The sequence below is a fragment of the Dendrobates tinctorius genome, unplaced genomic scaffold, assembly GCF_039654945.1.
Source record: "Dendrobates tinctorius isolate UK_male_01 unplaced genomic scaffold, ASM3965494v1 ptg000100l, whole genome shotgun sequence".
Classification (NCBI taxonomy): Eukaryota; Metazoa; Chordata; class Amphibia; order Anura; family Dendrobatidae; genus Dendrobates; species Dendrobates tinctorius.
Window position 1 is genome coordinate 4000475 of NW_027361768.1, and position 15975 is coordinate 4016449.

At 47.8% G+C, this 15975-nt stretch overlaps 1 protein-coding gene across 6 annotated transcripts in view; it reads left to right on the top strand.

The window, feature by feature from the left end:
• The window catches only part of CTNND2 (catenin delta 2), a 3465616-nt gene that overhangs the window by 3146980 nt on the left and 302661 nt on the right, over positions 1 to 15975 (top strand). For all 6 annotated transcript variants that reach the window (XM_073587627.1, XM_073587626.1, XM_073587628.1 and 3 more), the window contains one exon: positions 426 to 552. In XM_073587627.1, coding sequence (XP_073443728.1) covers positions 426 to 552 — 127 coding nt within the window. The remainder of the gene's footprint in view (positions 1 to 425; positions 553 to 15975) is intronic.

Here is a 15975-nt window from a genome sequence, read left to right on the forward strand (position 1 = left end):
GACTTCCTGATAAAGTCCGTATGCAGTGGTGTCCATACCCAAACAGTAGGTGTTCGGTATGGATGCCGAACTTTGCTGTTCGGGTTCACACATGCAGCCCCCACTTCACTCAGCAACCTTGCTTAGAATTCCTGAAACTTGTAGTATGTATGTGTGGCAAGAATTTTTGTTTCATGGGCATAAAAAAAAGAAGGTCTGTAAATGCTAAATTTATAATTTTACAGCATTTTCAGTTGTTTCGATAAAGCCAAAATGTAGTTGCCTTGATTTATCACTAGCAAAAAGTACAATGGGGCCAGTAAACCAACTTTGAGATTTTGTGATTTAGAAAGCTCAGATTAGTTTACATTATTTACAACGATAAATGTCCTTAACTCTGTCAGAAAGCATTAACTTGTCATTTTTGTTCTTATTATTGTCCATAGGATGGTTGGTCTCAGTATCAATTTGTAGCATCATCATCAACAATGGAAAGAGACAGACAGCATCCTTTTTCTTCATCAAGAACGCCCTCAATATCCCCAGTCCGAATGTCTCCAAATAACAGATCAGGTAAGTCTTTTATTTTTAAAAATGGCATTGTAGGGTTCAGCAGGTTCGCAGGATGCAGTGACGAGACACGAGACTGAGTGTGGTTTGTGGATTAAACTTTTATAAAACTGTAGCCGCTGGGCTATATTGAGCAAACCAAAAGTGTTAACAACAACTAGTCCACGCAGGGACTCAACAATCCTAACAACACTTTCTTAATGTAATGCGATTAACCTGGTTTGCCCGGGTTCCATAGGTTACGTATGACCAAACTACGGGTCTTTATCTCCTATATTAAACTTATCCTTCCAGCGGGGGTCTGTTAGGATCACAAGCGTGGCCGCGTAGAGGTCGCTGATGCGGCTGCCTTGATGCCTCGATATTCCGGGACGGAACTGGGCTCGACAGTCCCTGAAGAGACGATACCGGTGGGGTGCAACAGGCCCTGAAGAAACAATGCCGGTGGGGCGCAACAGGCCCTGAAGAAACATTTCGGTGGGGCGCAACAGGCCCTGAAGAAACGATGCCGGTGGGGCGCAACAGGCCCTGAAGAAATGATGCCGGTGGGGCACAACAGGCCCTGAAGAAACAGGGCCGGTGGGGCGCAACAGGCCCTGAAGAAACGATGCCGGTGGGGTGCAACAGGCCCTGAAGAAACGATGCCGGTGGGGCGCAACAGGCCCTGAAGAAACGATGTGGGTGGGGCACAACAGACCCTGAAGAAAGGATGCCGGTGGGACGCAACAGGCGTCTCCTTGCGGCTCTCGCCCCACCGAGGAGTTATGACGCAGTCTCTAGATATAACCGTTCACCAACCTCTGCTTGGGGTCCCTTAGTAAACCAGACGGGGGCCTCTCCTGCCGCCTGTAGCGAGGTGGCGCCTCCTGGGCCCGGTGGTGACAGGGCAGCAGCTGTGGGAGGAGGCAGGGGGGCAGTGTCCTGACCGCTGTAAAGAAGTGGTCTGTCATCGCAGCGGTCGGTGGAGGTCGTCGCCTTGTCACAACCGGGCGGGAAACAACGGGAGCGGCTGTATGCGACCATATGGGGGGAGCGGCCGCCGGTGACCGGCTCTCAAGTCTCATGTGTCGGTGAGTCCACAGCTTTCCTTTCACAGGCCCCTGTCGGTCTCTCCACAACACACCATCCGATCCTCTGTTCTCTCAGTCTCACATGGCTCTGTTGTCCGGCTCTCTGTCAACTGCCACTTCAGCGCGCCCCCTCCTCCCTTTAAGCTTGCCTCGCCCCCTGTTTCCCTGACAACTTCAGTCAAGTCCCTCCTTTTACTGTCCTCCCAGTATTGTTCCCTCAGGAACCCTGATGGGGGTCCCCTGGGTACCTGTCCATTCTCTGTCTGGGAGTCCTCCTCCCCACACTCCCCCACCCTGTAAGCTCGCCAGTCCTCGGGCGAGGGCCTTAGTCTATTGAGCTCGGTCTGTAGGGGTTTCAATGTTAGTTGCCATATGAATTGATCTTGCTCATACCGTTCGGGGGGTTTGCCGGCTGTTGACCGCTCGGAACGTCCAAGTTCAACTGGGGTAGAGTCATCTGGGGTGGTGGACATCGGTGGGCTGATCGGTGTGGGCGGGCTAATTGAGTCAGATGATTCATTACTGCGTGGAGGGCCTCCGGGTCCTGGGAGACAATCTTCGTCGTTGTCCGGGTCCCAACATACGGAAGACAGCTCGGACGTTGACGGGGTAGGCTCCGGTTGCTTCGGTTTGGAGGAAGTACATGGGCGTAACATATTACGATGCACAACACGAGTGGGCAGTGTTTCATCCTCCTCCGGTTGTATTTCGTACACCGGTTCGTCTGCATGGATACGGCGTAAGACCCGATAAGGACTTTCTTCCCAATGCGGCTCCAGTTTGTTTTGGGGGCGATGCTCTAGCACAAGCACCCGGTCCCCACTTTGGAGGTGAGGAGGCGGGGTTGTATTTTTCCCTGGGTGCTCCCAGTCTCGGAGCTTGGTGTGTACAATTCGGTGAAGAGTTTGCAGCCGATGACGATGATTTCAGACCCAAGATGACACTCCAGTCCAGGGCTGAGGTTCTTCGGGGTCTAACTCCACCTCCGTGATCCCTTTACCTTCTCGCCCAAACAACAGGGAATAGGGGGTATAGCCAGTCAATCGATGTACCCTATTGTTATAGACCCAAACTAATTCGGAAACATATTCGGGCCAACGGACCTTCTTGTCACTCTCCAGAGTGCGCAGCATCTGAATCAATGTCCGATTAAATCGTTCACAAGCCCCATTCTCTTGCGGGTGATACAGTGTGGTCCGGGATTTGTCAATTCCATAGAGGTGATGTAGTTCTTCCATGACTTTTCCCAAAAAACATGCTCCCTGATCGGAATGTATTCGCTGAGGACAACTGTATACTTGTATAAAGTTTCTGGAAATTGCGGAGGCAGCTGACTCTGCGGTCTGATCCCGAGTGGGGGTGACCACAGCAAACTTAGTGAAATGATCTACCATAATGAGACAGTGTTCGTATCCCTGAGATGCGGGCTCAATGGTCAAATAATCCACCGTCAGGAGCTCAAGGGGCGCTGAGGTCACAATAGTCTGTGTTGAGGCTCGCTGAGCAGGTGGTTTGGCTAATTCACACAGCCGGCAGGTCCGGCAAATTTCGTCCACAACAGCCGGCAAGTGCAGGTGGTAAGCTTTCTGTTTCAGCCATTTCAAAGTTTTTTTGTTCCGAAATGAGCCCCTTTTTCATGAGCCTCCCAAGCTAATACATGAAGTTGGGCTCCTGGCGTAACCACCTGCCAAACCGTCATCGAGGTTGTTGGTGATGTTATTTTACGATACAATGATCCCTTTCGGATAACCAACCTCTCCCATTGTCGCAGCATGAGCAACAGGTCTTGAGGCAAATTTTGCCGTTGAGAGTCAGTGGGTAATTGCCCAGCGGCGACCCATGTCCTGAGAAGGCCAATCTCTTCGTCTTCTTGTTTCTGCTGTATCCACTTATCCTGGGATTGTTCCAGTATGCCCCTTGGGGTCTCAGATGAAGATATCTTTTTATTGTCAGTTGTGAGCATGGTAGCAGTGAGAGCGAACGGGATTTCCTCCCCTTCCAATTCTTCATCTCGATTCTGCCGTGGAATTGTATGTCGTATCCTGGAGAGGGCGTCTGCATGGACATTCTCGGCCCCTCTTTTGTAGATAATCTTATAATTGTACTTCGCCATCCGGGCCACCCATCGTTGTTCCAGAGCCCCCAATTTGGCATTTTCCAGATGAGCCAGCGGGTTGTTGTCAGTTCACACTACCACCTCGGAGCCCGCTAGGTACTCTGCGAATCTCTCCATCATAGCCCACACTACTGCGAGGAGCTCGAGCTTAAAAGATTGTCAGGGTAACGCTCGGAGTCATGGAGTGAGTGACTTCCATATGCGATCACCCTCTCCCGGCCATCCTGAACCTGTGACAACACAGCCCCCAGCCCGTGAAGACTCCCGTCAGTGTGCAAGATGAACGGTTGAGAGAAATCCGCATAAGCCAAAACTGGGGCATCCGAGAGTGCAGCCTTGAGGTGTAGGAAGGCCTCTTCCTGAGGGTGTTGCCACTGGATTTTTCGCCCATTGGCCCCAGCGGGACCCCCCTTCAGTAGGTCATGCAGGGCTCGAGCTCGACATGCAAAATTCTTTACGAAGCGACGGTAATATCCGGCTAACCCCAGAAAAGCCCGCACATCTTTCACCGTCTCGGGGTAGGCCATTCCTGGATAGCAGCAACCTTCTTCCGGGATGGCCTCACACCCTCTGCCGAAACAACATGACCCAGATACTCAATCTAAGAGCGAAATAGGTGGCATTTCTGAGGCTTCACCTTCAACCCGTACTTTTGCAACCGGCTGAGTACCTGTCCCAACCGCTTCAGGTGGTCCTCGAAGGTGGCGGCATAGACAATGATGTCGTTCAGGTACATCAACGCGGCCTCAAATTTGAGATCTCCCAGACATCGCTCCATCCACCTGCCAGTACCCACTGGCCAAGTCCAGGGTTGAAAAATATGTTGCCTTCCCCAAGGTGGACAGGGATTCTTCTATGCGGGGCAGCGGGAATGAATCCTTAATAGTGCAAGCATTCAGTTTACGATAATCCACACAGAATCGTAGTGTACCATCTTTCTTCCGGACCAACACGATCAGGGCCACCCAGGGGCTTTGACTTTCCCGTATCACCCCTTTTCGCAGCATTTGGGCCAGCAAAGTTTTCACCTCTTGATAGAGTTGTGGCGGAATCTGTCGATATCGTTCTCGGATAGGGGCCGCTCCTGCTGTGGGGATTTCATGAGTGATGGCGGTGGTACACCCAAAATCGTCCTCGTGACTAGCAAATACTTCATGGCACTGTCCCAGCAATGCTTTTATCTGTGAGAGTTGGTCTGCAGTTAATCCAGAAAGCTCGGCCCGCATCTGCTCCAAAATATTTCGGCCCTTCTCTTGTGCCGAGACTTCGTGGGCCTTTAAGGTCCGTATTGTTACTTCCCAAGGATCCTCGGGGTGTAGTCATAATTGAACCGCCGGAGCTGGCAGCACTTCTTCTAAAGGACTTACTAGTTTGGCTAGTACAGTCCGTGCTTTCAGAACGGTGTCTCGGTCTTCAAGGTTAACGCAGCATACCAGGATGGCTCCTTTTTGCACGGTAGCCAGGGAACGGGCCACCAGTATGCCAGGAGGTAAGCGCTCCGAGTGACATGGCTCCACCTGCACCTCCACGCCCTCCAAGGGTATCGGGGCTCGAATGGGCAGGGCCACCACAGTCTGTCCAGGAGGTAACACAAGCAGGGGAGTCGCCGGCGTGATGACCTTACCCAGAGCCTCACCCTCCTGACAGTCCTGATGTACCCTTGCTCCCCACACCAGCTGCTGGAATACCTGTCCCTGAGCTGTGCGAGAACCCCACTGCTTCAGTATCCTCTGTGTAGGGTCGTTGAGCAGTAGGTTGCCGAACTCTCGCAGAACATTCATGCCTAGGGTGACGGGGTGTTGCTTATCAACTTCTCCTTGAGTCAGTACCACCCCTCTGCGACCAAGGGATTTACCGCACAGCGTCACTTGCACCCACACCAGCCTGGCAACTGGGACCGGCAGTTGGTTGGCAGCTACTAGTCTGATCACGGGCCCCCACGGAGACCTTGCTGCTTCCGGGAATTTCTGTTGAAAGTACGTTGTGGTTCAATAAGGAATAAATTCTTGGACTTTGAGTGCGCTGCCAGACAAATTCAATAACCACACAAGGTTAAAAAAGTTAACCCTTTAATCCCTACGCGTTTCGAAGCATAACGCTTCCTCTTCAGGGGTTGATATCAACCCCTGAAGAGGAAGCGTTATGCTTCGAAACGCGTAGGGATTAAAGGGTTAACTTTTTTAACCTTGTGTGGTTATTGAATTTGTCTGGCAGCGCACTCAAAGTCCAAGAATTTCCTTATTGAACTGTGGTACGGTTCCGCTGTGGACCGTTGGACGTGCAGCAGGCTGACTTACTATACAGGCTTTATTTTCTCTTTGAGAAGGTGAGTTTAATACTTTCAGTATTTGTACATTTTACCCGGATAAGACCCTATTGCGCTTTTGTTTCAACCCTTTAGTGAAAATAATCTTGAAAGTACGTTGCGGGCATAGTGGTTACTTGTGACCCCGTGTCCACCAGGCACCGGACGGCCCGGCACTCCACTTCTGCCCAAACCACCGGACATTTATCTACCAAATCTTCGGGACTTCCAACACCCCTAGTTGTGGTTTTTGGCTCCGAGCGGCGTCCCCCCAGCCCGGAGCCCTTTAGTTTAATGGCCACCAGGGTAGGTATCTCCCACGCTGTGGACACTCTCGGGCAAAGTGGCCTGGTTCTCCACACTCAAAACACCGGGCCTGTGTAGGCTGACCACCCCACGGGGAGCGTGATCCCCAAGAGCCGGGGTTGAAGCTAGGTCATCCAGTCCCGGTCTCGGTTCTTCTCTTTACTTCGGCCAACTCACCCTTAATACTTTTCAGCTCTTGCTTCATCTTTTCCACCCACTGCGGCTCCTCGACTACTCTCGCAGAGTCCTCCACACCTCGGACTTTCCCCACGGGGACCACCATCCCCTGCTCCTGCTCTCGAGCACGTGCCTGACTCCCCACCTCTGAAAAATCTATTCAGGGATTCATTCTGATCTGTTCCCGCAGTGCCTGTTTGACTAATGGATCTCGCAAACCAGTCACCAGTAGGTCTCATAGGGTAATGTCAACAGGTCCTGCCCCTACCCCGTCATTTCTTTCTATAGCCGTATGCAATTCTTGAAGGACATTCATATACTCTGTGATCGTCTCCCCCTCTATTTGCATCCGACTAAACAAACGGGTTCTTAATTCTCCCCCATTAGTAGGGTCCCTATGGGTCTGTTCTACTATCTGTAACACTTTTTCAAAAGTGTTGCGGTGCCTCGGAGGTTTCAACATCACCGACCTCTGCGCCTCCCCATCCAGAGTCATGAGCGCCACCTCAGCCTCCAGATCAGGGGTCATTGGGTGCATCCGAAAGAGCCCCCGCATCCGCTCTATCCAGCTCCATAACATAGTATTGGAGCCAGAAAATCTAGGCTGGTTGTGCAGCATGGCCTCCAATGATATGCTGGTACGGGGACCCTCATCATTTGTAGAATTTACAGCTCTACCCTGATCTGGGACACCACTGTCTGTGCTCGGAGACTGCATCCTGCCGACTACGCCAAGTGTAGGGTTCAGCAGGTTCGCAGGATGCAGTGACGAGACACGAGACTGAGTGTGGTTTGTGGATTAAACTTTTATAAAACTGTAGCCGCTGGGCTATATTGAGCAAACCAAAAGTGTTAACAACAACTAGTCCACGCAGGGACTCAACAATCCTAACAACACTTTCTTAATGTAATGTGATTAACCTTGTTTGCCCGGGTGCCATAGGTTTCTTATTACCAAACTACGGGTCTTTATCTCCTATATTAAACTTATCCTTCCAGCGGGGGTCTGTTAGGATCACAAGCGTGGCCGGGTAGAGGTCGCTGATGTGGCTGCCTTGATGCCTCGATATTCTGGGACGGAAGTGGGCTCGACAGTCCCTGAAGAGACGATACCGGTGGGGCACAACAGGCCCTGAAGAAACAATGCTGGTGGGGTGCAACAAGCCATGAAGAAACGATTTCGGTGGGGCGCAACAGGCCCTGAAGAAACTATGCCGGTGGGGCGCAACAGGCCCTAAACAAACGATGCCGTGGGGCCCTATAGGCCCTGAAGAAACTATGCCGGTGGGGCGCAACAGGCCCTGAAGAAACTATGCCGGTGGGGCACAACAGGCCCTGAAGAAACGATGCCGGTGGGGCGCAACAGGCCCTGAAGAAACGATTCCGGTGCGGCGCAACAGGCCCTGAAGAAACGATGCCGGTGGGGCGCAACAGGCCCTGATGAAACGATGCCGGTGGGGCACAACAGGTCCTGAAGAAAGGATGCCGGTGGGACGCAACAGGCGTCTCCTTGGTCTCTCGCCCTACCGCGGAGTTATGACGCAGTCTCTAGATATAACCGTTCACCAACCTCTGCTTGGGGCCCCTTAGCAAACCGGATGGGGCCTCTCCTGCCGCCTGTAGCGAGGTGGTGCCTCCTGGACCCGGTGGTAACAGGGACGCAGCTGTGGGAGGAGGCAGGGGGGCAGTGTCCTGACTGCTGTAAAGAAGTGGTCTGTCATCGCAGCGGTCGGTGGAGGTCGTCGCCTTGTCACAACGTGGCAGGAAACAACGGGGGCAGCTGTATGCGACCGTATGGGTGCAGCGGCCGCTGGTGACCGGCTCTCAAGTCTCACGTTTCGGTGAGTCCGCAGCTTTCCTTTCACAGGCCCCTGTCGATCTCTCCTCCACACACCGTCCTATCCCTCGGTTTTCTCAGTCTCACATGGCTCCCTGTCTTTTGTCCGGCTCTCTGTCAACTGCCACTTCAGCGCGCCCCCTCCTGCCTTTAAGCTTGCCTCGCCCCCTGTTTCCCTGACAACTTCAGTCAAGTCCCTCCTTTTACTGTCCTCCCAGTATCGTTCCCTCAGGAACCCTGATGCGGTCCCCTGGGTACCTGTCCATTCTCTGTCTGGGAGTCCTCCTCCCCACAGCATTAATATATAAAACATTTTTGGTTTAAAAAACAAAAATACAAAAACAATTAATTTACAATAATTGCTGATTACCTTTCTATTTTTAATTATTCAGTTTCCCTTCAATTTTGTTCAATATAGTGGAACAGTTAAAAAATTTACAAGTTCCCAGTAGTTTTCCTCAATACAAAGTGATGTAAACACTATGACACAGATTCATTAATACTAGAGTTATATATGGAGTAAAAGCTGTCTGATTCATTAAAGGGAAGCTGTCACTTCATTTTGCCGCTATAAGATGCGGCCACCGCCATCAGGGGCTTATCTACAGCATTCTATAATGCTGTAGATAAGCCCCCTGGGCCTCTCTGATCTTTCCCAGTGCCAGTGCACTGCAGTACTTTGCTCTGCCCCAATTGGAAGAAGCCTCTAGGTTGCCGCTCCTTACCACAGCAGTTACATTATAGTCTCAGGTAATTCCTGCTGATTTTTTTCTATACTCTTGTATATTGCTGGACATGGTGTCTATTTGGGAATAGTCTGCAATTAGGCTTCTTTATGATAACTCTTTGGCTACTTATATACTGCATGGCACTTGGCTAGCATCTGTAACGAATTCTGTTTTTGAATATCTAATGAGCATATTTTTTGTTAAGCTATATCCCCTTAAGAACCCATTTTGGTTTGATATGCAGGCAAATTGTCCATACTATGTCCTTCATTATTTTTTGGAGGTTTTCATCACCCCTGTCTTAGGCTAGTTTCACACTTGCTTTTTTTTGCAGCGCGTTTTTCCCGCAAAAAAACGCATTGAAAAAACGCATACAAAAGCATACAACTGCTGCGTTTTTTTCAAGCATTTTTATGAGCATGCATGAAAAAAACGCAGCGTTTTTATGCGTTTGTATGCGTTTTTAGTGCGTTTTTACCGCGTTTGCGTTTTTTCCAACATTAGGTGGCCCCTCACACTAACCCAAACCATGACTTTACTAACCTAACCCTGACCCTAACCCTAACCCTGACCCTAACCCTAACCCTAACCCTGACCCTAACCCTTAACCAAACCATACTTAACCCTAACCCAAACCCTAAACCCTAACTAACCCTAACCCTAACCCTAACCCTGACACTAACCCTAACCCTAACCCTGACCCTAACCCTGACCCTAACCCTGACCCTAACCCTTAACCAAACCATACTTAACCCTAACCCAAACCCTAAACCCTAACTAACCCTAACCCTGACCTTAACCCTAACCCTAACCCTGACCCTAACCCTAACCCTAACCCTGACCCTAACCCTAACCCTGACCCTAACCCTTAACCAAACCATACTTAACCCTAACCCAAACCCTAACTAACCTTAACCCTAACCCTAACCCTGACCCTAACCCTTAACCAAACCATACTTAACCCTAACCCAAACCCTAAACCCTAACTAACCCTAACCCTGACCTTAACCCTGACCCTAACCCTAACCCTGACCCTAACCCTAACCCTAACCCTAACCCTGACCCTAACCCTTAACCAAACCATACTTAACCCTAACCCAAACCCTAACTAACCTTAACCCTAACCCTAACCCTAACCCTGACCCTAACCCTTAACCAGACCATACTTAACCCTGACCCTAACCCTAACCCTTAACCAAACCATACTTAACCCTAACCCAAACCCTAACTAACCTTAACCCTAACCCTAACCCTGACCCTAACCCTTAACCAAACCATACTTAACCCTGACCCTAACCCTTAACCAAACCATACTTAACCCTAACCCTGACCCTAACCCTAACCCTGACCCTAACCCTTAACCAAACCATACTTAACCCTAACCCTGACCCTAACCCCAACCCTGACCCTAACCCTAACCCTAAACCCCCTTAACTAACCCTAACTCTAACCCAAACCCCTAAATTCCATGGTTAACAAAAAAAAACGCATGTGCAAAAAAACGCATACATGAGCATGCCAGTGCGCATGTATGCGCATCCATAGGCTATAATGGCCATTTTTAGCGCAAAACGTGCGCATACGTGCGCATGCGCTTTTTTGCAGGGCCAAAAAATGCAACATGCTGCGTCTGGAAAATACAAACGCACACCCCAAAAAAACGCAGCGCATGAAAATCGCATATGTGCGCTTACCAGCGCGCAGGTATGCGCACCCATGTTAAATATAGGGGAAAAAACGCATGCGCACGTATGCGTTTTTTTCCAGCGCAAAAAAACGCAAATGTGAAACCAGCCTTAATAATATATTTTTTAATCATGCATAATTAATAAAGTCTATTTTAATTCATGTTTTGTCAGTAGTCACTTTATATTGCTACGGCAGATTATGTGGTTATCTGCCCTCAAGAGGGCAGATAAGTAAACCTGTGCAGGAGCCTGGCATGGAGCAAGCAGGATAACAACATCGGATGAAGATGGGAGGCAAGTGACCCGGACCTGTGACACCCATCGGACTGGACCGCCCCCCGGGTGAGCATAATAAAACTTGTTTTTCCTCTCTTTCTGGTCAGACCGGGGGCTTATCTACAGCATTACAGAATTCTGTAGATAAGCCCGAAAGGCAGTGGCCGCATCTTATAGTGGCAAAATGAGGTGAAAGGTTCCCTTTAAGAAGCACACACACAACGGGTGAAAAAAAGTATTGAACGCGTTACCAATTTTCTAAGTAAATATATTTCTATTGACATGAAATTCTCACCACATCTTGGTATTAACCCATCCAATCAACAAAGGTAAAGAAATCAAACCATAGATGTACATAAATTAACTCGTGTAATAATGGGAAATGACACAGGGAAAAAGAATTGAACAAGCTTACTGAAATTTACTTAATACTTCATACAAAGCCTCTTCTGGTGATGACAGATTAAAGACGCCTCCTCTATGGAGAAAATCGGCTCATGCATTGATAAGGTGTTTTTTTGGCCCATTCTTACACAGAAAAACTCAATTATCTTCTCCTTCCTGCAATAGCACATCAACAGGGCAGCTTCTTCTTCTTCTGTTCTAATTTGTTGATGGGGCATATCTGCTGACGTCATGCTGATTGACACCCGGCTTCCTGCAGTTGCGCAGTGGAGGGCACGATTTCAATCAGCATGTTGTTGGCAGTGAGGGCACACAGGAAAAAATGTAACATGGTGGCTCAGTGGTTAGCACTGCTGTCTTGCAGAGCTGGGGTCCTGGGTTCAAATCCCACCAAGGACAAAATCTGCAAGGAGTTTCTTTATTCTCTCTGTGTTTGAATACTCCGGTTTCCTCCCACATTCCAAAAGCAATAGGGAATTTAGATTGTGATTCCCATTGGGGACAGCAATGATAATGTCTGTAAAGTTCTGTGGACTTAATGGCACTACATAAATGAGTAAAATAAATAGACTGCTCTGTCGACGTGACTTTTGGTAAAAAGGAGAATATCTGACAGGAGAGATCTGTGACCACTATGAGCTGGAAGATTCATAGGGAAAAAAAACTAAAGTTTTTTAACTGCTGTAGTTATATGAATAGATCCATGTAGAGCACTCGCAGAAGTCCCTTAAAACATTTTTGTTCATATTAAAAATATGAGTGATAAAGAGCAGCAACTAAAATTAATTAAAATATATAACAATGGTAGAGAATGGATGCACATGTAATCAGGCATTTGGGAAACTTTACCCCAAGGGTGGTTTGCACATTAATGACCGGGCCAATTTTTACAATTCTGACCACTGTCCCTTTATGAGGTCATAACTCTGGAAAGCTTCAAAGGATCCTGGTGATTCTGACAATGTTTTTCTTGTGACATATTGTATTTCATGATAGGGGTAAAATTTCATTCATATAACTTGCGTTTATTTGTGAAAAAAATGGAAATTTGAATTTTTATGCCTTTAAATCACAGAGATATGGCACACAAAAAACTTAATAAGTAAAATTTCCCACATGTTTACTTTACAACAGCACAAATTTGGAACAATTTTTTTTTTCTTTTAGGAAGTTATAAGGGTTAAAAGTTGACCAGTGATTTCTCATTTTTACAGCACCACTTTTTTTAGGAACAACATCACATTTGAAGTCACTTTGGGGGGTCTCTATGATAAAAAATACCCAAAAGTGACACCCTTCTAAAAACTGCACCCCTCAAGGTGCTCAAAACCACATTCAAGAGGTTTATTGACCCTTCAGGTTCTTCACAGGAATTTTTGGAATGTTTAAAAAAATGAACATTTAACTTTTTTTCACAAAAAAATTACTTCAGGTCAATTTTTTTTATTTTACCAAGGGTAACAGGAGAAATTGGACTGCAAAAGTTATGTGCAATTTGTCCTGAGTAGAGTTGAGTGAAACAGGTCGGTCAGATTAAAAAATCGCTGACTTTCGTCAAAGTCTGGTTTCGCCGATCGAAACCCGACCCTAGCGTGAGGTCGGCCATGAGGTCGCCGATCAGAGCGCCATAGTCGAGTTTCAAATGATGCTTTCAGTGCCTTTTCTCACCCAATGCTGGAGGATGCACACTGTGGGCAACCCGATGACATGCGCAGCGGCCAGCACCATCTTAGAGAAGGGCATTGAAGTGATTGGCTGGCTTTGTGTGGCATCACAGTGGGTATAAAAGGCTGTGAACGCCGACCGCCATCTTACTTCTGCCGATCTGACAATAGGGAGAGGAGCTGCTGCTGATTCTGAACAGGGAGAGCGTTAGGCAGGGAAAAAGAAAAAAAACTGCTTCTGTTGATAGCGCTTTTCACTGTACAGTTAGTGTGCAGTGAAAGGGGATGATTTTTGTTGTGTGCAGCAGCGCTGGTGGTGATTAGGCTGCCTTTTAAGGCTACCTGCTAGCTGCATTGCTGTGTGCACACTGCTGTTCAAACTGCTTTTTCAAAGCACTCCAAATTTTATTATTTTGTCCTGGTGAGTTACTGAGCTTTCATTTTTTCACACACCGTCTAGTGGTGTACGCTCCTCACACACTACCGTGTACCGAAAGAACACCGTGAGCACAACTCAAGATGGTGCTAAGCTTAGGTTCCCAAACCGTTAAAGCAACAAATATGAACCTAGCACTCAACTTAAAGGTATTTGTAAGGCGGTTTATTGTAGTACACGAAAAAAGACGTTTCGGTCAATGTGACCTTCAGTTACTACAAGGGTAGATATAATTACAAAACAAAACGTCATATAAAACAGAAAAAATAACAAAGGAAAAAAAAAAAAAGGGAAAAAAACAAAGGAAAACAGAGCCAAATAATTTAAAAAGAGCCATAGAAAATATATAGCAGCAATCCATAAGAATGTCAAACAATGGGAGCTGTAAGTTTACTGGAGCTTATAGCTCCCATTGGCCGCCCACCACTAAGTATCCCTCCCCCTCCCCTTTTTAAACCTGCATGTAGGATCAGATGGCCAGTGGACACCGCATCTGGAGGCACGTTTGCACCTCTCCTATATACTGACAAGGTAAATACTTAGTGCTGATATGTACCTATCAACAGGGGAGGTGATACTATTTATGCACACATTGCAATAATGCTCCCCCTTGCTATATCCTCCACAGCTCATTACCTTAGAGAGATCATTCTCCTCAGTAAGTACTTTTTTTTTTTTTCCTGCTACATGATTCACAACTACTATCATACGCTCCACTTCACCGCATCTTGTTTTCTAGATTCCTAAAGCACCATCGTCCTTTCTGATAGATGCCTATAAGCTCTACACAATCTATATACCACACAGTATGTTTGACATTCTTATGGATTGCTGCTGTATATTTTCTATGGCTCTTTTTAAATTATTTGGCGTGATATGGGCAGTGTGGGATACCTGGCGTTATCTGCGACCAATTTATCCTATTTTTGTATGACCCTTTTGACTATTGTATGTATATACTTCTGTTTTCCTTTTTTTTTCCTTTTTTTTTTTTCCTTTGTTATTTTTTTCTGTTTTATATGACGTTTTGTTTTGTAATTATATTTACCCTTGTAGTAACTGAAGAAGGTCACATTGACCGAAACATCTTTTTTCGTGTACTACAATAAACCGCCTTACAAATACCTTTTAAGTTGAGTGCAAGGTTCATATTTGTTACACTACCGTGTACCGGCTGGTATCACGGACAAATGGAAGCTATATGGGAGTGACTCTGGAAGAAAAAGCCGAGGAGTTTTTCCGTTTTTCCAGACCTACACCTAAGAGTCCTGTCCGTTTTTCAAACAGTTTCGTATATCTGCTGTTTGATCACGGTCAAAACTAGACAGAGACAGGGTGTGTCAATCCGTATTGTGAGGTAGCGCTGTCATTTAAGTAGGGGATCACTCGCTTGGCAGCCACAAAAACTGATCCGGTACAGCTTTTCCATCACACAAGCATAGTCCATGCGGTTTATTAAACATCATAAACCATGACCAGCAATATATAAATGGCATAGCGTCCATGACAGAACTTTACAATGTCCAATATGCAGGCTTTTCAGCCTCACAGTTATATCTCACCCCGTCAGGGTTCTCTCATGGCTGCTTCTCCATACTGCAGACATTCATTCCCTCCAGGAAACTCTCAGGCACTTGCAGCTATTCCTCACAGCATCCACACGTGCTGCCAGGCAGGAAGCCCCATCTCAGCGGGACCTTCCACACTGGACCAACCAGGTCCCAGCATTCACTCCTATGTTGCCTACCCTGGCCACATTATATGGTCCATAGCCACGCCCACTGGGTCCCATGACTATGACCTCATCACAGGTCCTTCAACCACTCACACTCCTTACAACAACGTTAATAAACACCCCCCCGGGTGGGTTTGTAGGTAACTAGTTCCTGACACATTGGACCAGCACCTCAGCAGTACCACTGCTGATTAACACACACATAAATCTCCATCTCAAGGCCACCCACCTTAAGATACATAACGGTCATTCAGTATCTTGCCATTCATCCACTCTCCTGGGACATCCATACAGCGCCCCCTAGTGGACACAGTGGTCACTACACCACATACCTCCCCCTCTGTTCAAATTCGTGGGGTTGAACACACAACATTACACCAGGATCTCGAGACCGGGCACTCATTACACCTTGCCCCACAGGTCGAGAGAACCGTCTCCATCCGTCATACGGCCTCATCTCTACCTTAGGCCTCCCCCCACCCCCAGCAGTCATAAGTCTTAGTGAAGCCTGAGTCTGACTCATTCATCGTCTCACAGGAACTACGGTCTGTCAACATCGCCCTGCCAGTCGAACTACCACTTGCTGACATTCTTCGGCCATCTGCCATGTCACTTCTTGGAGGAACCCTTCGGGTCCTTATATCTTGGGTTGAAGGCGGCCGCCACCTGGTATTCCGTACTTC